At 53.4% G+C, this 25,931-nt stretch overlaps 1 protein-coding gene across 1 annotated transcript in view; it reads right to left on the reverse strand.

The window, feature by feature from the left end:
* Positions 1 to 581: 581 nt before the first annotated feature.
* Positions 582 to 25,931, reverse strand: part of AGO2 (argonaute RISC catalytic component 2) — a 114,901-nt gene continuing 89,551 nt past the window's right edge. The window contains 7 exon segments of the mRNA XM_043601850.1: positions 582 to 12,676; positions 12,882 to 13,081; positions 13,642 to 13,743; positions 17,179 to 17,313; positions 19,187 to 19,381; positions 21,579 to 21,669; positions 25,272 to 25,431. Of these exon segments, the coding sequence (XP_043457785.1) occupies positions 12,568 to 12,676; positions 12,882 to 13,081; positions 13,642 to 13,743; positions 17,179 to 17,313; positions 19,187 to 19,381; positions 21,579 to 21,669; positions 25,272 to 25,431 (992 nt within the window). The 3' untranslated portion in view covers positions 582 to 12,567.

Below are 25,931 nucleotides of genomic sequence, written 5' to 3' on the forward strand. Positions count from 1 at the left end.
TCCTAGGGTTTTCAGCCATTGTTTGGCTTTAAGCCCAGCCCTCCTTTCCCAACAGCATATATTCTTGAGGGTACAGATAGTGGGAGTCACAAACAGCCCACAGCAAGGCCACCAGGGCCTTCAGAGCTGCAGCAGTATGTGTCACCCTAGCCTGGTGGAGGGGGTTGTGACGCACCAGGATGAGACACCTGGATGTGGTCAGTTCCGGTTCCCACACAATGTGGATCTCAGGGCTTGCATTTGCCTGGGGCTTAGTTCTGCGGCTTTTGACTTCATCCTTTCTCATGGCATTTAGAGTAGAAACACCCCAGTCCCCCTAGATACCGCATTCGTTTTTCTAGTTCGTTCCTGTGGCTCTCATCCCCAAACCCGAATTCTCAGGGACTGATGCTTAGCCCTTTTGAGTTTCTGGATTTCTGGATACGTTGTTCAAGGAATTGGTCCAATACTTGCAGACTAGGCCTCTGGACGTCCATCACTGGAGGCGTGCTCCCACCTTGGAAACCTGGAATCTTACACCGTACCGAAGATAGTGCCCAAATAAAATCTGTGAGTAATTGAAAATCTTTGGGAGAGGCAGCTGTAAATATGAGGAATTTTATTTTATTTTTTGCTGACATACTATGAGGCAAAACAAAATTGACACCATACAAAATAACTTTATAAAATATCATTCACATCATATTTTATCAGATTTACAGCATTCTGTGCATGTTAAGGGTTATGTAAGGAGGTGAAAAAACACTATGCCAAACTTTTAGTATTAGTTTATATACACACAGTAAGAAACAAAACAAGTAACTGTTAGGTTTTCCATGAATTTATTGCAAAAATAGTGCAAACTACTTAACCTAGTAAGCTGTAAAACAAACTCGAAAGGACCCAGCTAAGCTTGAACGTGACAATAGATGCTCAGTGTCTCAGCCTTTGGCATTCTTCACCAGTTTGTCTTTCGTCCATCAAGACCACTCCCCACCTGCCGGGTGAGGGTGAGGGCTGGGGATGGAGAGACGCGGAGACTGGCTCTTCCGAGACCAGATCCATCCGGCTGCCTGATGCCAGCGCTTCCTTTAGGATCATGCTACTTACTCAATGGCAATTTTGTGAGGTCTGTGTTGAAGCCATTAAGATGCCAAGATGTTTAAGTCTGACCTTAGAAACAAGTCATCCAACCTCTTGATGACACGGAGAAAAGAATTAAGGAAGCAGCATGAACAGAAAGGACCGGGAACATTATTGTCTGCCTACACACACGGTATCCTTTTTCGCAGGTGCATTTGGGTGAAGTAGCACTAATGGTGGGCGACCTTTGAACCAGATACTGCAGTTGAAAAGACAAAAACAAAGGATCCTGTATCCCGACAAGAGTCACTTTAAAATCTCGTCCAACAGTCTATTGGGGTCCAAAAAGCGTAGATCTAAACAAAATGATAAGAGCAAAACAAAATGCTACATATAAAAGCTAAAGAAACAAAATGCAGCATATTCAGGTTCTTTTTCTTGAGGTACCTATATAAATTTAATCACCTGCCCCAAAGTACTCTTGTTAGGTGAAAGAACAGAATGCTTACTGGTGAGCCAATTGCGGGGCGTTTCTCACCACTGAGAAAGTGCAACGGCGCCGATCTGTATATGCAGCATACCGAAGGATGAGCGACTCTACAAAATAGAGCTCAAGTACTGACCCGATGGACGCTCAACAATGAGAACATTTAACTAGAATCGGCCCATTTTTTGGAGATCCTGCAGCAAAAAGCCTCCCAAATCAACTTTCAGAGTTTTGCCACTAAGGAATGTTGGTTCTCTTGTAAAATTCAGAGATCTCTTTAAAATAGTAAAACTATACACTACAGGAAAGATCCCTAATTTTTATTTCTTATTGGTATAAAATCAGATTCTTAAGACTCCAAAATATTGTGTTACCTCCAAACAATTAAGTTAAAAAAGATCACCACAGTAGGAAAAGTCTAGAATTGTAAACTGCCAAATATAAAAGCATGGAAAGTCATCGATCTCCTACCTTAACTTTCTCACCTGCCAGAAAGCTTGCCTCACTCAGGGCAACCCCGGGGCTGTTGCTGAATGCAGACCTCCCCCCACCCCACCAACGGCCCACCCCACACTTCAGTGGCTCCCGCACCCCCCTCTTCCTCCGGCTCCCCCCTGGCCACCAACACCTCCACCAGGAGAGATGAAATCGACAACAGTCCATTTGCTGCTTATGAAATAAATGTATAAAATACGCCAGAGGTGGCGGGGGGGGGGGGGAGGGGGCACAGATGGCAAAACCCGCAACAGTTAAGTACGTGGGAGTTGTTTTGGCTGCCCCTTCATTGGCACAGAAAATGAAGAGAGAGCTTTAAGTACATGCATAGAAGAGTTTGGAATTTGTTTGTAAAATGTTAATTTGCTCTTGGACATCATTTTTTTTTTTTTCTTTTCTTTTCACAAGAGGGCAGTTGGGATTTCAGTTCTACCTTACTTGTTGGCTGGGGGCAACCTCTCAAATTCCATGGCCAATTGGGCTTTTCTCCCCACCTGCAATGTAAGAATTTTAATTTCATACTGATTTTTTCAATGCATTAGGATTCAACACAAAAGGCACAAAATAAATAAAGAGATTATTAAATAAACGGAAATTATGATTTCAAGCTTTGTGTGGAGTTATATCCTGCTGTTTGGTTACTTTTTCCAATTTGATTTGACAGACTTAGTAAATAGCACCCAACTGTTTAACTGAGGTAGATCCACATTGTAAAGAAAGCTGGGTCCCCTCCATTTTATGTCTAAGTTTAAGATGCTTTTACAAAAACAAAAATCCAGATAATCCTATGCGGAAGCGATGGCAGGTGGCACTACCTGAAGAAAGCTTAGAACGTGAGCAGGTTCAGTAAGATTCATGCCCAAATCACACTCTCCATTTGCCATAAATAAATCTCAGACTGGAGGGAAAAAAAACAAACATTTAAAAGTAACCCTGAAAAAGTCTCTAGACTTTCAGAATAGGTCATTTTGACTGCCACAGAAATGCACAATGGTCCGTTTTCATCGAGCAGTGGCAACGGCCACGCCAGACCAGAGAGAGCGAGAGAGGGATCTGGATCACCGAAAGTTTCCCTTTGTAACTCCAGAGAAGAGACTGGTTGATTTAGGATATAGCATCTTGATCTGAACAGTTTAAACCCACCCTGCCTAATATTTTTGCATACTCTGAAACTTACAATTTTAACATCTGATTAAGGCTTGATTTAAAGTGGCATTACCACCTCGCGTCATGCAGGCATCGGACATCCTCAAAACACACGGAATGGTAGTGAACAAAAGACAAGGACGTAAGCCTCCGAATTGTATTTAGCAGGTACTATAATTTTATAATTACTTGTACAATTCATGTAGCAAATGAGAAATTATACAGAGAGGCCAATGTATATAAATACTAGTTTGTACAGGAACTTGCAGTTTTACAAAACAGCACTGCACGGTTTCTCTATTGCAAGCACAAGACGTCGTCACATAGACCCACCGCACAGGTATAAACAGTCCGTAGACAATACGCAGAGTACCGCCTGAAACGAGGCCCTTGTAGCTGCTCAGCTTCTTAGAAAATAGTAAACTTTCAATGGTCACAATACATTTGGATTCAAAATATCTTCTAAAATGTTTTATTGTGGGGGGAAAATTAAGAAGGGGCAAGATCTACCTATGGAACTTCTGAATTCATTTTTGGTTCTTTTTCAATTATTTTATAAAAATAAAATAAAACTAGAAAAGTTGATAAAACTCAGGGTTAAAACCCCTCAATACATATTAGGTAAGTAATCTGAAGTGTATCAGAGGTAAGAAAAATCTGGATTTAGACACTACATTCTTTTCTTGTATTTAATGAGTAATTAGCCACTTTGCTGCACAGAAACTTAACAATTATTCTCTTAAAACTTTTGAAAAAGTAAAAACTCACTTGCCTCTATAGTTACAAAACATGAATTCATACCTTCAGCCACTACATTAAAATCCACTATCAAACTCAGGACTCAAATTTCCATTTAGTGCTACACGATATACTCTCAGGATTTTAGTCACGCGTGTATTTGCCTTGGAAGAAGATCCGAAATTCTGAATGTGTCCTCCCCTCTGCAGCCAGCACCTCTGCCGAGGGAAGGACCACTCACTGCCTTTCACAAAGGAGAGACCGGGAGAAGGGAGGGCCAAGAGGAGCCACTAAGGGTGGATTTCTACGCATTCTCAAAATAAGTAACATTGGGTTCCTTCCCCCACTTGAAAGCAATAAAATCATCCCGGACAGGGTAAGGTGTTTTGTCATTAGACCATCAGCCAAGAAACTGCTCAAAACCTGGCTTGGACGAGTTCGAGATAAAAACTGCATTGTAGGTATGTCAGCATCGGGAGTCCTATATGCACGGCTCACCCCAGTCAGCAGCTTCCCCGCACACCACACAAAACAGCAACGCTAACGAAAAGCGTCCCGAGAGAAGGACAGTAGGACTCAATAGCACCTTACGTCTGAGGACTTCACGCGCAATTTACCAGAGACACGATTCCAATTCCTTTTCTAAAAATCTAGTTCCATGACACTAAATAGTCTTGTCAAGCGACTAAGGGGACAAAACCACCAGGTCTTGCTGACGGTTATGGTCGACGCCTGACTAAAAGAGATGGACCTTGCGCGCATTTCCCGGAATCCCCGCCGCGGACGTGGACTCGGAAAGGAAATCCTGCGGCTACAAGAACCTAACGTTTTCCGACGTGAGACAGTATGCACGGGCATCACAGTTTACAAAGTCAGGAGCTGAGGAGCAAACGCAGCTTCAAAGGCAGAAGGTCAATGATTGACTTGTGGAATGATCCAGGCTTACTTCCCAATGAAAACGCAGCCCCAACGCGATTCCAAAAGGACACTGAGGACCGGACTTTTAAAGGCACAGAGGCTGAGACTGGGTCTTCCAGAACATGCTCAGTCGGGTACCGAGGGAGACCAGAGGAAGGCCTGGTGCCACCCACTTCCTGGGTCAGAGGGGCCTGCCCTCTCCCGCGCCCCCCCTCCCCCCAGATTGTCCCCACAGTCTCTAGAGTTCAAAGGAGCCTCGGCTCCCCAACACAAGCACCGAGGTCTGCCAAGTGGTGCCAAGGGGCCACGCAGTTGGCCTGCACCGCACCCCTGGCCTCATGGTGTAGGCTGGTCTTGGGATCGACTCACGGTTTGAAGGGCCTTGATTCAGAAGGTGCTTAACGAGGGTGGCCTCAACATCTAGTTCCTGGAGACACTTGAGGAGGAAGAGTTAATATTTGGTGTTTTAGCTTTAACTCTTTCACATCAACCAGTAAGAGAAAAGTGTTAACAAAAGCACCAGTAGTCTTCAGCTCCCTCTTTTAAAATAATTTTTCATGAACGTGAAAATGGCGGGAGAGGCCCACCCCGGGATTCTGGAGACATTTATGCACAGAGCTCATGGGCGGATCTGAGTTCAACAGTTCACATTACTGAAACAGAGTGGGCTGCCATGCGGTGTCCCCTGAAAACGCCCTGAATGGGATTCTGGTCGAAGAGAAGGCCGACCCAGAGCGCCCGAGCAGTTCCAGAAGCAGCAGGTCAGCAGACACTGAGGGTGCCCGCGCTGAGCGCCCACGCATCTTGGGGAGGGCTGTGTCTACGAAACAGTGTAGTCGCGCCATTACAAAACATTCGTAAGAAAGACCGCAAAGGACACTTAGCTCTTTCAGGATTAAAGCACGCGGCACAGCGAGAAAAGCATCAAAACCCAAAACGACAGTGCTAAAGGCAAAAACTGCCACGTCACGTTACACGCGTAACCTCTCTGCGCCAAAGTCAGCATCCGAGGAGCATCCGGTGAGCGAGCAGAGCAACCTCCACGCCCCCAGACGTCCGTTCCCGCAAAACCGCCCGCCTGTCGCTCAACAATTTAAGAGCAAACCAACGGAGGGGTCTCGCAGCAAATGCGGACCTTCCAAAGATGAGAGAACCTAACGAGCCTAAAGACAAGAGGTGAAGAGGGCAGAGGGCGACCCCGACTGACCCACGGCAGCGTGTGGGCAAAGGACGTTCTGGCAGCAAAGTGGTTAATCACAGGGAGGGCTATTCAGAGCGGTAGGTGACAGACTCTCAGGACAGACTGCCTGCGAGTTAGCGAGTTAGTGTCAGATGACCCAGGGGGCCCTGGGAACTCCGACTTCAAGATGCTGGCTGTGGGCCCTTATGTCCGGTCAAACAAAGGGCCTTGGACTCGGACAGAACATTTTGCTTTTAAACCGTAGATCATTTTTAAGTAGGGAGTGACAGTAACTCAAGGTTCCAAGGTCAAAGGCCGATCACGACCGCACTGTCTCCTGTGACCACACGGCCACTTTAGATGGATTATTTTTGCACAAGAGTCGGTGTTTAAGCACCTTTGTGATTTTACAGAGCGTGTAAAAAGGGAGGAGAGCGCAGAGGGAGCCATTTTCAACCCATTCACGAGTGAAGCAGAGAAAAGAGTGCTTTCTCACAGCATACAGGGAAGCGCACAAGGCCAGGACCACAGGCCGCTTCAGGGTCTTGCTGCACGCAGCCCCGCACGCAGCCCCGCACGGAGGCACTCCCGCCAGCCTGGGAGGACGGTGCGGGAGGCTCTTCCGTTTCATTCGTGCTGGCTGCTTAGAGTCCTAAAACGAGTCCCAAAATGGAGCCGGGCAGCCCCGAGGAGTCCCGACCCGCCTCTCTTACCTCCGAGGGGGAGGAGGGGACTGCCCACGGGTCACAGTATGGCACACGCATTTTCAAGCCAGAACTGGAGAGAGAGATGTTCACAATTCAGTTTATTCAGGCAACGTTTTGGCTATTTTCAGTGTGGATAGCTACACTTAAGAGCAAACACGAATCTACTGAGAATTCAGAGGTAGCCTTTATCTGCATTTATTTACTTTTTTTTAAACTAAAAGGTATTCAGAAACCACTTTCTGTAGTGATTTGGCTAGGCCAATACATTCACTTTAGACAATAAAATGGCAAAACATAACCAAAAAAGCGTTACGGAGGGCACCACGATGGCATCGACGCTACGTTGACACACATTCGTGACTGGTTTGGGTCTAGAAGCTCCGTGTGTGTCTTACTGGGTAGCCTGACCGCCAACAATTACACACTGTGGGCTGTGGGCTGGAGCACATACTTCTCATCTAGCAACGTCACAAGGCATAAAGGAACAGTGCTGGATCTCAGGTCTCTCCAGCATCGATGGGCTAAGCCACAAATGACGGTTTTGACACAACAGTGATCTCATGGCTTTAAAATGATGGCTGACCAAAGAGAAGTGAGGGAGGCCCTCACCGTCTGGCAACATTGGCCACACAGATGCTTCTGATCCGAACTGTCAGATGCTGGATGGAACTGGAAGAAAATGCTTTAAGGAGCCATGAAAAACAACCAGGAATTAGACCAAAGAGAGCGTTCAAAGGATTTATAATTAACCCTCTTAAAGTTAAATCTTCAGACCTCAACGGGAGAGCATACTCCCCTTTCAATAAACTGCAAACTTCCTTTCTGGAAAACAAGAAAACGAGGCTAATTTGTCCTTCATGAATGGTCAGCAGACACAAGGCTAAAGAGGCAGAGTGAAGTCCACGCGACTCTAACACATAATACTGAAAACGTGCCAGTACCCTACAACAAAGCGACACGTCGCGTTCCTATCACGTTTGCGGCCCTACATCTATTTACAATCATTTCAAACAAGTACAGCAGATGCAAAGTTGGACATAATAAAAAGGAAGTTGTCAAAAAATCAGTGCAATTATTCTGAGTTGAAAATCTTCCTTACAAAAGAGTCAGCGTGTGTGTGTAACACAGACAGCCCCATTACAAAGTCACACGTGCACCGTGTCCACACTGAAGAGAACGTCACCGCAGCCGAAACCCGCAGGCAGGGCAGCTCGAGGGAGAAGATTCTTGGTTACTTTGGGGAAGGGCTTAAAATATAAATAAACTATTTGCATTCTGAAAGTGAGGCGTACGAACACTGAGGAAGTTTCTATTTATTGTACATTCCTTTTCTCATGAGCGTGAGAGATGAGTCAAAGAGAGGTCACAGGGAAATTTCTATGGCTTGTCTGGGCCACTGGGATTGTCCACTGTCTGGATTATGTCAACTTCTAAAGCTCCTCCTAATGGAACTGCCTTAGGTAAATGCCCATGAAAAATCCTTTTAACTGTCCGACAGATCAAAGTCCCGTTGAAGGAGTATATCCAGATCCTGACGGCTCCACGAACCAAGCCAAGTGCTTCCATGATGCCAAGCAACCAAGAGAAGCCGTCCCAGCCCCCCAGGCCCCCCAGAGACAGTCTGGTGTCCCAACTGCAGGACGCTTGGCTGGTCTACCCTTAACATATTGTATCAAATATATAATTTGACTGAAAAACTGCCTTGTAAAAATAAAATTTAAATCACCCTGCAGATCAATGTAAAATTACATTGCTGCATATATAAGAAAAACAATTCATCCAGAAAAATTACATTTGTGGCTTCCAAAAATAAAATCATCCGGCAAACTTGCAGGTAAACATTAGGCAATTTATAAAAGTTGGGGAAAGAAACTGCTAGCATATCCATCAGGTACCACATGCACTGGGATATCCACATCGGCCAAATCGAACCAGAGCAGAAAGAAAAAAAATAAATAGCAACATTTGCATTTACCAACAATAAAAATAACATATAATATGACATCAGTAAAACTACCCCGCACCCCGCTGCAGGAACTGAACTACACGGTCTTTTCCAATGAGCACCCCGCAGCCAGGGTGAATATCAGTCAGAGCAGGGACCCCGGCCAACCTCAAAAGAGCAGGGAAATCACTCCGTTGCCACCACGTCCCTCTCGGGCAAGCCCCCCACCCCCACCCCCACCCACCCACCGAGGGCCAGGGGCCGCCTGTGGTTCTAGAGTGCAAACATTCATCCACGGGAGTGTGAGAACACCACCAGAAAGCGACATCACGTTAAAAAGTAAAAGGCAGACCCTATAACGTATCAAAAGTGTGTGTGTGAAGATTTCTCAACTCCCAAACCAAACAGTCCCTTTCTAAAAGTACAGGTATGCCCAGTTTTACAATAACGTATCCGCACTAGGCAATTCTGAGCTTGTAGCACAGAAACAGGCTGGAATCTCAGCGTCCCCAAGGGGCACGGGCACAAAGCAGCGGCCGCCCTCGGCTCCCCCGGGGTTTCCTTCATTGCTTTGTCACTAGGGCGAGAGCGGGGCGAGCAGAACAGTGGGGAAGGGAGGGGGGTACAGTCATTTCTCTTAAAGCGAACATTTTAAAATCTACTAGGAAGAGTACCAGTATAAGAATCTCATTGGGAGACCTCTTTGAAAGAGACGAGATAAATCCTGGTTTTCCTCTTTAATGAATCCAGATTTCTACATCATAATTTTCACATTCAGTTTGCTTAAAGCAAGGCACACCTTACTTAACAGTGGGGCGGGGCAAAGCCAGCGAGCGGACGCCACTCGAGTCCACACGGGCCCCGAGCCTCCGGTGACCGCACGCACGCGGAGGACGGGGCTCCCCTGGGAATCTGGGGCCACGAGGGCCGAGGTAGCCCAGGGGCGGGGGGTGCAAGCACAGTCAGAGACGGGCGAGGGCCCCTTTTGGCTTCCACACGAACAGGGCTCAGACTTAGTCTACTGCACTTTGAGGTTTTACGCTGTCTCAAAACTGATCCTAATAACGGGGGGATTGGTAGAAATTTGGGAAAACAATTATTTACCTGAGAAACTGTAACTACAGCCATTTGAATTCTGAATCATCAGATGTGTACAAAGGTATGCAGCTAACCCAGCTGGAGACGTTTGGTCTGTTAATGCTTTTAGTATGAAAGGTTTTATAAGACTAGCATAGGGCTGTACAAAGTACCTTTCTCGAAGTACTATGCCCACGAAAAGGAACACCTTGCCTTCAAATGATTAAAGAAAAAAAAAGGTCTAATTTTCTGTCAGCCTGTGATCTTTCCTAGGCGTTAGCTTAGAGGGCACCTGCCCACACTGCCAAAGGGCTCCCCTGGGCTGGGCCCTCGGTGCTCGAGGGAGATTACTCTTCAGAAAGTTCTCCATCACGGGTTCTCAGACTTCAGGCAGCCCCGCAATCCCGGCTGAAGGTACAAAACACAGACGCCCAGCCCAGCTCTGGAGAATCTGATTCAGGGGTCTGCATTTTTACCAAGCACCGCCACTGCCCTGACCGCCAGGACCCTGTGGCAGGTCGCAGAAACAAGCCTTTGAGACACACGGTTCCAGATGACCCTAAACATGGCTGAAAACTAACCTAATTTCAGATTTCGAAGGTGTATTAGTGAAGAGATTCCCTCCTTAGCTTGGATGCTCCTGGTAATTTAAGCCAAGAGTGTATTGGTATCCTTCTGAAAATAGGAGAAAGTGCCACTTGCCAATAAAAGGACAGGGAATTGCAACATTTCTTAGAGCAGAGGCTTCTGTTCGTTTAAAAAGACCAAAATAACAACAACAAAAAAAACAAAAAAACAAAAACCAACAAAATAACAACAAAAAAACCCAACCAACCCAAAAAACAAAAAAACCCCCAAAACAAAAAAGATACAGCAAGAAAAGGCTAACGCCATTACTAAGACACCCACATGCACACACAGACACGCACGCACACACCACTCTGAATATATATCTTCACAAACAATAGTCGCCCCTTTGTCATCGCCGCCAAAATCTAGGCCGAGTGTCCGTCACAGCCCCGCCTGCGGTCGCCCCTCCCCCCTCCGAGCCAGCAGACAAGGATGGAGGTGGGGGTGCTGTCTCCAGCAAGAGGCAGCCCATCGGGACCCCCGTCCCACCGCAGGGCCAGAGGTCAGTGTCGGGGAGGGGGTCCGGGGAGGGCCGTCGGCAGGGAGGGATAAGCCTACAGAGCACAAAGCAGCACGGGGGGGGGGGGGGGGGGGGGGGGGGGAGGGCTCGTCTCCTTCCCCGAATCTCTACACTGAACGTGGATTTGATTTGTTTTAAAAACTGTCTACGAGGACAAACAGCCCACTTAGCACAGAGTCGTCTGCTGTTACCCTTCCGGAGTTGTCCGTGGTATCACGCTTAGTGCGACGGCTTCTAGATTGGCAAACCCGCGTCTGGGGCCCAGAATGCAAATCTCTTCTGCGGGCTTTGCAGTCCGCCACCTCCGCGGGCAGGCTCCGTCGCGGGCCGCTGGCCTCGCGCCCAACGGGGAGCCACCGCCGACGGCTCTCTGCGCGTTTCAGTGCATAGATCCTACGAGACTCGTCTAACAGAGAACCAGACGCAGAGAGAAGTGCACTCCGACACGTGGACCTGTTCCAGGAATGGAAGAATAAGTACATTCCATCTGTGCTTAACCGGCTGAGCAACACACGGGGGCGGGAGGTGGGGTGGCGGCGAGCGGCTGCCGTGCGCGCTCGGTGCCCCCCAAGGTACAGGCTACGCAATCTACGCGGGGAAGGCGGGTCGCGGTCACATTGAGTCAATTGCATACTCCTGTACGTAAGCGCGAGAACCACACGAGGCGGTCCAGTCTCCAGGCTCCAAAACACTCCTGATATGCTAAACAGATCACAATAAGCACCCCATAGTCAATAAAATGAAAAACAGCATCTACCTATCACATTAATACTGCAAACCAGATATATATATTTTTTCTCTTACATTAAAGACATAACAGTGAAAAAGGATTGTACTGTATTTATCACCACAGACCCGTATTCTTTAGAAACTTTGGAAAATAAATGTCACAGTCCTATAGGACAAATCTTACGATTAGACTGTCGGCATATTGTCTTTTTTCTTTTTTTTTTTTTTAAATAAATTTTTATTAAAATGGCACTTGTCTGCCAATCTCTCTGGACCTATAAATGTTGTAAACACACATGGCCCGTCTTCTGCCCCCGCTCCTTATTTCAAGCTGAGTGAGAGGCGGGTGGTGACAGAGCGAGACGCCCGTGGGCGCCTCGGCGGGCCACCTGCCCTCGGCCCCGAAGAGCTTGTGTGAGCCCTGTCAGGAGCGCACTAGGGTCACTCTGGTGTAGACGTCAGCGACCCCGTCACAACGCTCAAGGCTTTAAAACCACTGCCGTGCTCTGTGTTTTGCTTCCACTCTCTGAGAACGTTCACAGCTAGTTTGAGCCCATCAATTTCATAGAGAATCACGTATTAAAAACAAGTAAATCGAATGACCAAATAAATTAAAAATGTTTTAAAGCCCTGAGTTCATAGACTGGTTTTAGGAGATTTTTAGGAAACACGGGACTCTATTTTAAGAAGCAGCTTCTAGATTTTGGCAAACCATACTTCCTACAACAATGGGGTCTCATACAGGTCTGCAGTTCAAAATCCAAGTCTGAAATCCGGGACGGAAGGCATTCTGGAAGATGGAGAATCTACGAAAATCGATGACGTCTCATGTTCGATGCTGGCTGTCACGGAAGGGCTGGGCATCTGTTGGTCTGAGTGTAGCTGGTCTCATGTGAATCCAACTCCGTACACCATCGTAAACACTACGACACGTCAAGCAAAGTACATGGTGCGCAGCGTGTCCTGATGAACCTGGACCGCCTTTGCCAAGGCTTGGTGGTCTCGCCCATTACTCTGCCCGGAGGTATGGCTTCCTTCGGCACTGCGGGCGCGGGGGGACAGACAGAGAGAGAGCGCGGCCTTCAGTGCCCCGGGTACCCGGGGAGGCGCCCACGCAGCCGCCGGGCGGCGGGGAAGACGCCGGCGGGTGGGCGCCCGACGGCTCCGGCCGCCGGGGCCCGGCCGCTTCCCCGTCCGGGAAACGCAGCTGCCAACGCGACCCCGGCCGGCAGAGGCACGCCGCTTACCTGTCATGTTCTTTGTCCACCAGGTGGTACCTGGCGCGGAAGGCCACCAGGTGAGCGTAGTACGCCGGCGCCGGGATGGACACGGAGCGCGTGCAGCGCACGTAGGTGTGACACAGCTGGTAGGTGAGGATCTGCAGCTCGTCGGAAGAGAAACGATTGTCGTCCCAAAGCACGTGGTAGTGGGAAGGCCTGCTTGTTCCCTAAAAGCGGACCAGAGCGTCAGGGCGTGAGCACGCGAGCGAGGCATCCAGAACTCACCCACACCGGGGTGCTGCCGAGACCCGTCCACGCGACGCCTCACCGAGGACGCGGTGCCGCACGTCTGATGACAAAAACCGCGGGTCCCTGCACTGACAGAGCGTCCCTGTGCGGCCTGCAAACACGCGTGGCGGGGGACAAGGGTGAAGCCCACCACGTGGGAATGAGTTGGCCCGGAGTCGGCCCCAGGCACGCAGGACGCCCCCTCGGGCCTCGCCAGCGCCCCTGGCCTCGCACCCACCTCTCCGCCTGCCTGACCTCACCTCATCTAAAACGGGGACCCTGGCCACAGCACGCCAGTGGGTCCTTCCTCCCCAGCGCCCCGTGGTCCCGACTCACCTGTTCGCCGGCTAACTGCCCCACCTCCCCGGGGACGGGCTCGGGCCCCAGCCCCGCCTTCCACACCACGTCCCCGGATCCCACGGGAGCGCTCGGCGTGAGGTCTGTGCTCCTCCGGTGTTTGCTGAACACGCAGACCGTGTCACAGAGACTGTGTCCTCACCTGGATGCCGGCGTGACTACACAGGTAGAAGTCAAACTCGGTCGGGTGGGTGATTTTCGTGTCCACAGTCGTGCCTGCCGGAATGTTTCCACTTTTCCCAACCTTTGGCAACACAGGAACCCGTCAGACACGCCCAGGGGCAACAGAGCAAAGCAAGCCAGCCAGCCTCGCCCACGCTGCCGTCTGGTGCTGGGCCTTCCCGACCACGGGCTGCCCCATTTTGAAGTCTTTAAATTGGCTACGGTATTAAAGTAAAATTTAATAAATCCTAGCCACCAGAAGTAAGGAAGCTCCTGTTCTAGGCAGGCCGGGGCCTTTAGGAGGCCCGGGTGGGAGAGGCAGTGTCTTCCCTTTGCTGAAAAATCTGCGGGGAATGCTAGAAGGCTCTTCGTTATTGTTGAATCTAAAACTGTGCACGATGGACACTGGACGGGTCCTCGTCCACGCACACGTGATATTCAAGGCAGGGGGCGACTGGGTGACTCAGGTCATGATCTTGTGGTTCCTGAGTTGGAGCCCTGCTTGGGATTCTCTCTCTCTCTCCCCCTCTCTGTGAACCCCGCCCCCCTTGTGCACGCGCTCTCTCTCTGTGGCGCCCCCCACCGCTTCCCTTCTATGTTGCAGTCTCACTCGGATTTCGACTTTATCACTTTTTTGCTACATATTTAAGTCTCCATCAGCACCACACCGTGTTACTTCACAGGTTTTTAAATTGCATACCTACATCATACATATTCTGCAACTTACTGTTTCTGCCCATTTTTTACCATTTTGAGACGTATTCACGTGATACGCAGAGTTTATTCATATTCGTTACTGCACAGTATGACAGTATACGAACATCAGAGACAGTACTGCGATAAACACTCTTACGCGTGTCTCCTTACACACAGGCAGGTTCGTTTCTCCAGGGCAGACCTTTAGAATTACCCGACTGCACCCAAGTTGGCTATCAGTCTGCACTCCCATCAGAAGCGTGGGGGGGTCTAATGATGCGTTTACTTGTATCAAGGACTATGCTAAGTGCTTAGTGTGTGAGCTCCGCTAACCCTCCCGACATCCTGAGGAAGGTGGTACAGGGAGGCTGACGCCTGTGGGCAGTCCAGATGCTGAGGGGCAGACTAGAGCCAGGCTGCCTGGCTCCAGACCCCGTGCTCCTGACCCCGGCACAGCGCTCATACTGTCGCCAACACTTGGTATCATCAGGGTAACTTTATGAGTCCCCCCGACTTTTCCCATTCTCTAAAATATTTTGTGTAAGATTATTCTTTGAAGGTTTGGTAAAATTTGCCTATAAAAAATCTGGATGAACTTCATAAAAGAAACTAAATCGTTTCCGCTTTTTTCCTATTCTCTGCCACACTTTAAAATCATCCAGTCTTGAAGGTTTGGTAACGCTTGCCTGTAAAACTCTCTGGGCCTGATGCCTTTTGGAAATGATGAGTGGATTATCCCCCTGAGCTGATTTCGGTGATTTATGTAATTGCACAAACAACCGTTTGTATCTATTTCTAGGTTTTCTAAGGTATCTACCAGCGTGACGCTATTACTATCCCATGATGATTTAAGGTAACACACACCCCTTCCTGAGATCATACATAGTTCTCTATTTGCTACTTAAGATTGTTAGGGTTTCCTCTCTTTGCCTCATTGAGTCTTGCTAGGTTTACCTATCTTCAAAGAAGGTTTGGTTCGTGTTAATCTGCTCTGTCCTCACTTTCTCCTTCATTATCTTCCATTTGGAGGGGGGGGGGGTGTAGCAATAAGCAGACTTTGAGCCCCCTTGACTCCTCGCAGGAGTCAAGTTTGCAGGCCAAGGAACGAGGGGAACCAAGCACACCGGCTCCTCAGCTTTTCCTTCCTCGCCCAGACAGACATCTCACTTCTGTCCTTCCTGTACCTGCGGGCTTCTTTGATGGTTCTCTCTTATTTTCCAACAAATGTACCTGAGTCTGTACACTGCTATCCAGGCACTGCATGAAGTCTGATGTGAAACGCTCGTCTTTATTCAGTTCTGATTACTTTGTATTTTTATTCTCTTTATGTGTTTAATGCATGTACTACTTAGAAGGGAAGTTAAAATTTCAGGCCTTGCTAAAATGTCTTTTTAGTTCTATCTTCCTTCAAAATTTAATGTCTGATAAAAAAAAAAAAAAATTGTGGTTTGCCCAATAGTGAGGTTTGGAAATCTCCCGAGGTTGCCTCTGTGACCCGGTACGAGGCAACTTTCACGAGCCTTCCACGTGAACTCAACTGTCAGTGGCTGGGTTCTAACCAACCGTAAGATCTGGCGTGGTCTCTTCATACTTCCCATTTCTAGCTTTGACTCATTCTGCCTGTTTCAGTTTCTGAGAGCAGGGCGTTAAAACGAACCTCTTTGCTGGTGGATCTGTCCGTTCCTCCTCGGAATTCTGTCGCTGTTTTGCTACGCTGGTTTTTACCCCCCTTTCCATATTTTTTAGGTCACAGCGTTACGTCCAAACTCAGTTGTTCTCCCTTCTGGGTAGTTCATCCCTGTGACTGTGACAGAGTGTCCCTTTCTGTCACTAACGATTTGTCCTCTGTCTTGCAGACAGTCAGCGTCTCTCGGCTGCTGTCCTGGCTTGGTGCTGTGGGTACTGACCAAGTGGATGGCTACAGGCCCTCAGAGTAGAGTCTCTCCCTTCTGGGGTGGGGGTGGGGGGTCCCTTTTCTCAGGCAGGTACCTGATAATGTTAAGTTGAGGACAGTACGTCTACGTGTAGATTTATTTTTATTTTTTATTAATTTTTTTTTAATGTTTATTTATTTTTGAGACAGAGAGAGACCACAGCATGAATGGGGGAGGGGCAGAGAGAGAGGGAGACACAGAATCGGAAGCAGGCTCCAGGCTCCGAGCCATCAGCCCAGAGCCCGAGCGGGGCTCGAACCTGCAGACCGCGAGATCGTGACCTGAGCCGAAGTCGGGTGCTTAACCGACTGAGCCACCCAGGCGCCCCTGTAGATTTATTTTTATTTATCCTGTTGGAAACATGGAAAGTACTTTCAACCTCAGGATTCCCGCCTTTCCTCAACTATGGAGAATTCTGAGCAGTTACATCTACGAATCTTGCTTCTCGCTGACACCCCTTGCTCCGGGACGCCCGGAGACATACCCCTGGACCGGCTCCCCAGAGCCGCCTCCAACCTCCCGTGAGGGTCCCCAGTTTGCCGTGTTCCACCTACTCTGTCCACCGCCGTGGTTACTAACCGGACCTTTTTCAGAGCCAGATCCCTGCTAATTTCTTTACTGGACAAATGCCGTCTCCTGCCCGGACCTGTCCCAGGCCTGTGGGGTTTGCAGGTCCAAACGTCCCTCCCACCAGACTGAGGAGAGCCCTTCGCTGGCGCCTGAGGCTAGGTCCCCACGGAACTCGCCCAGGACGGGGCGTCCCGAGACACCTGGAACAGTGGGGGTGGCACCAGCACCCTGCAGTGCGGCTCAGGCCGAGGGCTGAGCACAGACCCGCGTCCCTCGCGGCCCCGCATCCCAGGCCCTCCCTGTGGCCAGAGCCTCACCCTCTCGTTCTTGTCGGTGCAGAAGAGCCGCGTGTGGTGCCTTTTCTGCACCACTATGAACGTGATCCCTGGCTGGTAGTCCTTTTCCAGCTTAATACACGCCTCGCGAATGGCCAGTAGCTCGTGGTGGAGAACCTGGGGGGGAAGACAACGCACGCACGCCTTACTCCGCTTTCACCGCCTCTTTCTACCTCAAACTACGCCGTTCGGAACACGTGCTGGCCGACGAAGCCTGAGGCTCAGAAACGATAGTCCAGCGGCCTGTTAGCAGCTGCGAGCCTCTGCCTCCCCGCAGGTGCTGTTTCGTTTACGTAACTGAGCAAACGAGACCCAGGTCTCGTGCTTCGGTGGTTTAAATGAGAGGATGCGTTACGTTGCTCACACTGTTTTCTGGAATGTTCTCAGTGACTGGCACCCACCATACACGGGAGTAACGAGGCACCGTGGGAGACACACGCGTGAACGAATCCGTCCAAACAACTTGTTTTCTGTGCTGGAGAGGAGGGAGAGAACCTCGCAGAACACAAGGACCTAGGAGCCGGGCCCGAGGTCAAACCTGAGCCCTACCACCAGGCAGCTGTGTGGCTCGGGGAAAGCCACGTACCCTCTCTGATGCCCGTTTGTTTTCACTTTTAAGACGGGAACAGCCTACGTCCCGCAGGCTTGCTGCGAAGACTAAAGTGGCGGCGCACGAGGCGCCTGGGAGCCAGGCCACAAAGAGGAAGCACCGCCCGTCTCAGAGGTAAAGCGGGCAGAAGTCCTCTCACGGTGGTGAAGGCCGTTCTAGGCACCACACACCTTATGTTTCTAAGCCCTGTCCTAATTACAGGTCACGATGATGTTTCACAAACGCCAGCTGGGGTCACTCCGTAAGACCCCGAGCAAGTTCACAGCGATGAGACCAGAAGGCGCAGACCCCTCCCCGGCAGGGCCGGCTGCAGCAGAGGGTGAGCGGGCTGGGGGCGCAGGAGGGAGGTGAACATCTCCAACCGAGGGAACCCAAGAGGTTCTGCACAGGAGGTGCCTTCAAGGTCGGCTGGCACCCGCTGGCGGGGACGGCACAGGAGCGGCCCCCCACCCCCCTGCACACGCCCCGAGGGGCCCTGGCCTCAAGTGTCGACTCTGTTCTTCCCGCCAAACGTGGGCCTCAGGGGGATGAGCTGCTTCTACTCTGGACCAGGAAGGCCCAGGCCGTCCTGCTCACGCCTAGTCAGGTGCTATCCAGCCTGTTTGTCAAGGCAGCCTGGGGACCTCTGGAACGCTCCGGCGCAGCTCCCGGAATCCCCTCCCCTCTGGGGTCCCTTCTCCCACAGGACCGGACACGGGCCCTGTATCTTCTGCCTTCCCTGCCAACATCTCCCAGGAGGCACGTGTTGGGATAGGGTGGATGCCGAGCTGGAATTAGCTTGGACGGATGTGGAGACACATCCGGGCACCAAGCTCCCGAGCTCTGGGTTCAAGGCCGACCACTGGTCACCTTCACAGGGAGGTGAGGCAGGTGCCCGGGAGCCGAGCACAGTCTCCCCGTACCCGCTCCCTCGCCTCTCCTCCACTACTCCCCGCGTCTGATGGCAGCCAGCCGGGCCCGGGATCCACAGGTCACCCGAGACCCCGCCGTTCCCTCCACGTCCAGATGGTGGCTGTGAACCCTGTGTTTAACCCTCCTTCCAAAGGGGCCCCCGCCCAGCCCCGCTCCAGGGCCCCCTGCAGTCTGCCTTTCACACTGCACACGGTGACCCCCAGACAAAACCGTTGTCTCCAGCTCACAGACTCTCCCCGGCCAAGCCTCTGGAAGGGCCACGTGCCCAAGCCGAGCCCCTCGTCCCTCCCGTCCCGGCTCGGCACCGCTGGCTGGGCATCCGCTTCCCTGGCCTGCCTTCCACGCTCTGGCCGGATAGAAACCACATCACCGTTTTCACCAGAGAACCGGACAAGCTATCGTACGGGACAAACGGGTGACCCTAAGGCGTCCTGAGACCACAGGGAGGGAAATCACGAGGCGGCCTACCTGCTGAAACTGCCCCTCCGAGACGCCGTCGCGGTAGAAGATGATGCGGGTCGGCTTGAAGCGCGTGGACTTGTAGAACTGGATGAGGAGCTCGCGGACCATGGTGGCCAGGTCCTGGATGATCTCTTGCCGGTGCTGCTGAACCCGCACGGTGGCACAGTAGCGGTTGGGGTGGGCGTCCATGCTGCCCACGACCTGTCGGGACAGGTGCAGGGAGCGTTTGGGGGACTTCCCGGAAGCCCCCTACTCTCGGTGTGCGCTGGAGGAGGGACTGGGGATGGACAGACTTGCCTATGCCCTCAACTTGACATCACAGTGAAGGGACAGCGGCTGGTCAGTTGTGAACCTGCTGCCTTTATGTTTCTTTTTAGTATGTGGGCAACAGTGTTCGTAAATAGACTGCAAAGAATAAAAACTTGCTTAAAGTGGGGGTGTCTGGGTGGCTCAGTCGGTTAAGGGTCCGACTTCGGCTCAGGTCGTGATCTCATGGTTTGTGGGTTCGAGCCCCACGTTGGGCTCTGTGCTGACGGCTCAGAGCCTGGAGCCTTCTTCGGATTCTGTGTCTCCCTGTCTCTGCCTCTCCCCTGCTTGTACTCTGTCTCTGTCTCTCTCTCTCCTTCTCTCTCTGCCCCTCCCCTGCTCACGCAGTCCCTCTCTCAAAAATAAACATTAAAATTAAAAAGAAAAAAAGTTTGCTGAAAATATCTAATAAAAAATAGGCAATTATTCTGAACCTTTACTCCGCTTGTGATCACATGGGGCTGAATTACATCAGCCCCAAGAAAGCAACTTGTATCAGGTTCCCTAGTTTTTTCAAAGCACACCGCTCACCAGGGGAAGCCATCTGCGTATCAGTGCACATCCCAAGATTCTGAACCCCAGAAACGGCAGGCCATCCCCAAGGCACACTGGCACGTAAGCAGTTGCCTGAAGGTGCCGACCAGGAGGAGCCCGGAGAACAAGGCACACCTCCACCCTGGGGTCTGCTGTGCCCTTTGCTAATCAAACAAGGGCGGGCTGGAAGTTGTCTAACAAGGTCAGAGCTGCAGTCCAGGTAGGAAGAGGAGGTATCTGCGGGAGGAATCAGGTGACCTGATGCTAACCTGATAAAGGAACAGGGCCCCTGAGTAACTTCAGACACACCTGCTGGGGGCCCACAGCAGTCCCCGGGGAAGCCTGCACCTCCCGGGGGTCCTGGCCTTGCTCCCGACTGGGGATCAGCCACCCCTCGGGGTCAGACGTGCCTCGGAGAGAAGCACTGGGCTGCGGGAGGCAGGCCCCGTCCACACGTGTGCCACACGTTAGAGACCCGCATCTGCGGCTGCTGCTGCGAAAGCTGGGACGGGTGACTCCAAGCCCCCCCACGAGGCACCCGAGGGCACTGCTCAGACCTCACCCTGAGCCTCAGGGGGTCTTGAGCTGGGTTTTCTGCAGCTTCTCTCGAGCAACTGAGTTTGGCTTTTCCGGACTGCGTGTTTAAAACGAGAAAACTAATACTGACCCACAAGATTAGGACTCAGTGTAAGTATGCACCCGGCCCAGGAGTCGCTACAGCGGTCCCCGCTGGACGTGCTGGGGACACAAGCCTTGAGCCCCAGGCTTCCTTCCCTCCACTTGGCTGCCCTGGCTGCAGGCCGCCGGGAGGTCCCGCCAGACAACTCAGAGGTACCGCCCTGGGCTCTGTGCTCCACAGGCCGAGTCCACGCTACCCTGAGCGTGTGCTTGTCTGGTCCTCTTGAACCAAAGCCATCGTGCTGACCCTCCCGAGATCAGTCAGCCGTGGGCACAGAGCGGGCGCCTCGCGCGGCCCCTGGGGGCTGGACACGGCCAGCTAGCGCGTGGGAAGCTCGGGGGCTCAGGGCCTGTGGAGCGAAGCTCCCCCGACGCCCCGATGGAACTCACAGGAGGAACGAGGGAAGGGCTACGTTGAAGTCCGGACGGTGTAATTACTTCACACTTGGTGTTTCGTAATAAAAACAGAAAATGTTCACAAAGAGGCACAACGTTAAAAAAAAACCCTCGTTGCAGCATCTGGCCCAGTGGGCAGAGAGCCACCGCGGGCCTGAGCCGCGGGCGGGACCCGGCAGGACGGGAGCCACCGTGCCCTTGGCCCTTCTGCTGCCAGATCCGTGCCGTCTGGCCCGGGCCTGGGCAGGCGGACTCACTGCTGTCACACGTGGGTAGCCACGTGCCACGTGCCCTCCAAATGCCTGTTTCCCAGGACACTCTGTCTGCAACTGCCCAGGAAAGCACAGTGGTGTTCAGGAAGATGCTCTGGCCACACCCCGCAAGGGGACCGCGTGCCCCCCTCAGGCAGCTCGGCCACGGCGTGGGTCCCACAGGGGGCAGGACGCCACCAACAGAGGGTCCGGCGGGACGCGCGGATACTCACGGCGGCGATGGAAGGCTTCTTCCCGTCCCCAGCGGGTGGGTGGGTGACATCGGCCCCCAGAAAGATGACGGGCTGCTGGAACACGGGTGGCCTGCGGAGGGAAGCGGGAGCATCTGAGGCTTGGACCGCTGAGGACACTGGTGCCAGCGTCACTCGCGGGCACAGGCACCGCGGCTGTTTTTAAAAGAGGTCTTATCTTTTAACGGTCCATACCAAAGACCTCACTCATAAAGTGACACGGGGTCTGAAAGCTGTTTCCAATAACCCAGGGTGGGACCCGGGGGGATGGGAGGGGGTGTGGGGGAGTGTGGACTAACAGCGCTGGTCCGGGGCCAGGGTGGGGGAGGGGAGGGGAGCGGAGACGAAGGGCACTCGGGCGGACAGCTAGTGAGGCCGGGGTCGGGGGGGGGGGACGGGGACGGTGTGGAGGGGTGTGGTCTGCATCTGTAAACACCTGACTGTCTCCACAGTGATCCAACGTACTGAAATGATACTAAAATCACGTCTAGAAGACAGTAATGCCACATGCCAGACTGCGGGTGTATAAAGGTCCCACGCTTTGCTACAGCCTGGACCCCAGCCCCGCTCTTCCCGGGTCTCCTCAGGCCCAGCCGCAGCACGGGGCCGGGTCACCCTCTGCTGGGTGTTCACCAGCTTCCCTGTCCCCTGCCCACGAGAGGCCAGGAGCACTCCTCCGGTCCCAACGCCCAGAAATGTCTCCAGACATCACGTGTTTCCTGGGGGTCAAAACCGCCCCAGGTGAGTAGCACACCAACAGCTTCCCCGCCTCTTTCCAACGCTGTGTTCTAGCACCTTCCTGAAAAGGCCGTGTGCACAGCACCTGGGAGCGTGGGGTCACTCGCTAGCTTTGCGTTCTGAAGTTCACTCTCTCTAGGGCTTACTTTTCTCTTCTGGAAAATGGACACAACATGAATACTTCCCTCCCATGGTTGTTGATGTCGGTGTGTTCAGCGGGCCGGGCCTGGCCCGCCACGCTCACTAGGAGCTGCTGACATTAGTGTCCTTCCCGCCCAGTGACCAGAAGCACCGTGTCATGGGGAGATGACCCCTGCGGGGCTCCCGTGGGACAGAGCTCTGCCGCCCAGAGCCGAGAGGTGGGGGAAAGGGCTTCGAGTGTGTATGCCATGTGAGTTTCCACACAACGTGGACAAGGTTTCCCCCTGCGTGCTTGCAAGCACACCAAGGGGGGTTCTTCCCCCTGGGGTCCCCGGGACATCGAAGCAGGGCACAGGCAGGCACTGTGACGTCACATGGAAGGGCCGGGCTCGGGGAAGATACTGCCCGTGGCCTGGCTGACCGGCCTGCCTCCGGGCCCTGACCTTGACCGCGGCCCCCCAACCCCTCTCCGTGAGCCTCTGGGGCCCGGCCCCCGCCTCGCTCTCCCCAGCACAAAGACACCAGGCACAGATGAGGCGCTGCAGCCCTCCTCCCGGCTCCACAGCTGTAAGGACTCACCTTCAACAAGGAAGACCACACCTGCCCATGAACTCCAACTCCCAGGCTCCCTCCGCTCCCTAGCCTGCCAGCTTGCTGCGTAGCCAAGCTCCTGATTAGACGGACCCATTCACCACCTCCCAACCAGCTGCAAGGCTTCCTGCTGCCTTGGCAACAAGACAGTCTTCCTCAGGTCCCCGCCCCCACACGGCAGAGCCTGAGACCTCATCACAGGAGGCTCCTTGGTGGCACCACGTGACAAATGACACAGGAAGCGTTGCCCTAGCTTTCCGGGACCCGCCTGGCTCTCCTTTTGGTGGTGGTGGTGGTGGGGGCGGGGGGGGGGGGTCCCTACTGCTGGCTCCCTGTCTCCACAACCTTTTAACCCTCAACTCTCCAGGGTGGTAGGCTGGGCATCCAACCTGTCTACACCCTGCCCTGGGGGATCTGGGATCTCACCAGCCTTGTGGCTTTAACACCGCCTCTCTGCTGGGTTCCCCTAAACACACATCCCCGAGTCCAGATCCCTGTTTCCGCCCCCCCACCCCCACCACCCTGAGCCCCGCTCCAGCACACCTTTCCCGCCTCGCTCACAGCAGCGCCATCTTCCAAACACACGGTCTCTGGGCACCCCCCTCCCCCACACTGCCAGCACCCCTCCCGAGACGGTGCAGGTGCCACCTGGTCCCATTCCGCCCAGAGCTGGAGAAGCCTTCTAGAACGGGACCCTCCAGGGGCTGCGTCTTGCCCGGGGCGGGGGGAGGGGCGCCTTGGGCCCCCTGGTCCTTTGCTACCATCGGCTCAGTGCCGCCTTCTCCAGCAGACTGGCCACAGAAACCCAGCTCCTCATCCTCCTGGCCCCGTCCCTCCCATGATGTCACTGGTGCTCCCGTCAAGTCCCTCGTGCTGGGTCCTCCCACGAGAAGGCTGGGACTCTCCCTCCTGTACTCACTGCTGTGGCGGGAGCTCAATCAACAGAACCTGTTCACTGAGCGAACGGGGCGCTGGGCTCACCACCTGCTCTTGAGAGGCCCTCACTCCTTCCCACAACCTGAGTGGATCGACCTCACCTCGCTGAGCCAGTCTCCCGAGTTCAAGTCTGGGAGGCTCTAACTTCAGGTTCTTTCCGCTTTCCCACACGGCGGCAAGGCAACCTACTAAAAAGCCGCTGAACAACGTAGCTCAGTCTTCTTGGGGTGTGGTCCCCGGACCACAGAGCATCACTTGTGGGCTTGCTAGGAGTGTCAGCACTTGGGTCCCGATCCAGAGGTGCTGGTCAGAACCTCCGCGGTTTAACAAGGCCCGAAGGTAGTTCAGAAACTCGCCCAGGTGGGCCGTCACGGGCAGGCCGAGGCCAGGCTGGGGGGGCTCCGCACACAGCTGGTGCCTCCTAGCGTCTCTCCCCCCGACACACGGAAGTGGCGATGGCCGCTGCTGTCCTCACGAGAGCACTTCTACCCGAGGGCAGTGCGATTCCCTGGAGGGTGTGTCCAGTAACCTGCTTTCACCCACGCTTCTCGTTCAAATGCTAACCCGACTGCCAAGATTCTTCGGGGACGAGACCCCCTCGGTAACGTCCGTCATCACGGAAACCCCTCTCTGCCGCAGCAGAGGCTGGCCAACCCTCAGGAGGGACAAAAGCTGACCCTGGCCCTCTCCTCGAGCGCCCAGGGCCCCGTGCCAGGCCAGGGGGTACCGGGGGGGGGGGTCCACAGCCCCACCCCACCCCACCCCTCCCCTGCCAGGCCCCGACCCCGACCCTGACCCCGGCCTGGGATCTGCCAACAGTGTGCTCTTCTGTGGAGCTGTTCCATCCCAACGGCTGCGTTGCCAGCACTGACCGCATCAGGTGGCCTCCGTCCCCTGCCTGGCTCGGGAGACGCAAGGGCGGCTCCCGCCTACACGGCAGCAGCTACGGCTCCCTGCTCCAGAGGCGCGCTTCAGCTCGGGAGGCTGGCGTCCCAGCCGTTCAGGCTGAGCTCTGGCTCCGCCCTGCCAACTCCCTTCACGGCACAGCCGCCGCACCCCACGTTTGAGCACCCCCGGGCCCTTCTCTGCCCTCCCCTCACTCAGGGAACCTGGCCAAGGCAGCCGAAACTGCGCCTTGCTTCCTGGCGTGTTGCATCGCGTCCAGGACGGCGGCCAGCACACGCGCTCACACGTGGCCTGACCTGTGTGCGCTTCCCCACCCCGACTCGGCCACATGTGGTGGGTGCGGTGGGGCGGGGGCATCCCTACCTCCCCTGGGGCAGCAGGATGTTGTTCACGCCTCCCAGCTTGACGTTGATCTTCAAGCAGAGGTTGGACAGGGTCTGGGGCGTGGTCCTCTGCACGTTCTTCATCTGCACACACTGCGTGGCCATCCCCAGCACCGTGTCTCCCACGCGCTTGACCTCAGCTGTGGAGCACCAAAGACACGCTCACTGGCAGCTCTGGCCGGCACCTCTTCCTTAGCGTGCGCTCCCCCCCCCCGCCCCCCAACGCCACAGGGGCCCAGATGCGCGACCCCAGCGGCCACGTCCGGGTATGTGGCCCAACCCCATCTGTGGCTGTGGCTGCGCCCACGGAAGCGGGGGACTGGCCGCCGGCACAGGGAAGTCAGGCCCCGGGGCTGGAGTTCTGGCTCCGGCACGGCCCAGGCCAGGGTCACCTCGGTCAGGGAGGCCAGGGAGTAGGACAAGTCTCACGGCAGGAAGGAAGTCCATTTCAGCGGCTTCCAGGGCTGCGGGGCGTTTTGGGCACAGCCAGGCCGGAGGGGAGGAATGCACGGCACGCCCACCCCTGTCATGGTGCTCAGGGTGGTTCGAATAAAGACACAGGCATCCCTGAAATCCGCAGCAAATGCAAGCCTGACGTCAAACAGCTATCTAGGCCCACGGCCCTGGGTTCTGGATTCCT

The sequence above is a fragment of the Prionailurus bengalensis genome, chromosome F2, assembly GCF_016509475.1.
Source record: "Prionailurus bengalensis isolate Pbe53 chromosome F2, Fcat_Pben_1.1_paternal_pri, whole genome shotgun sequence".
Taxonomy (NCBI): Eukaryota; Metazoa; Chordata; class Mammalia; order Carnivora; family Felidae; genus Prionailurus; species Prionailurus bengalensis.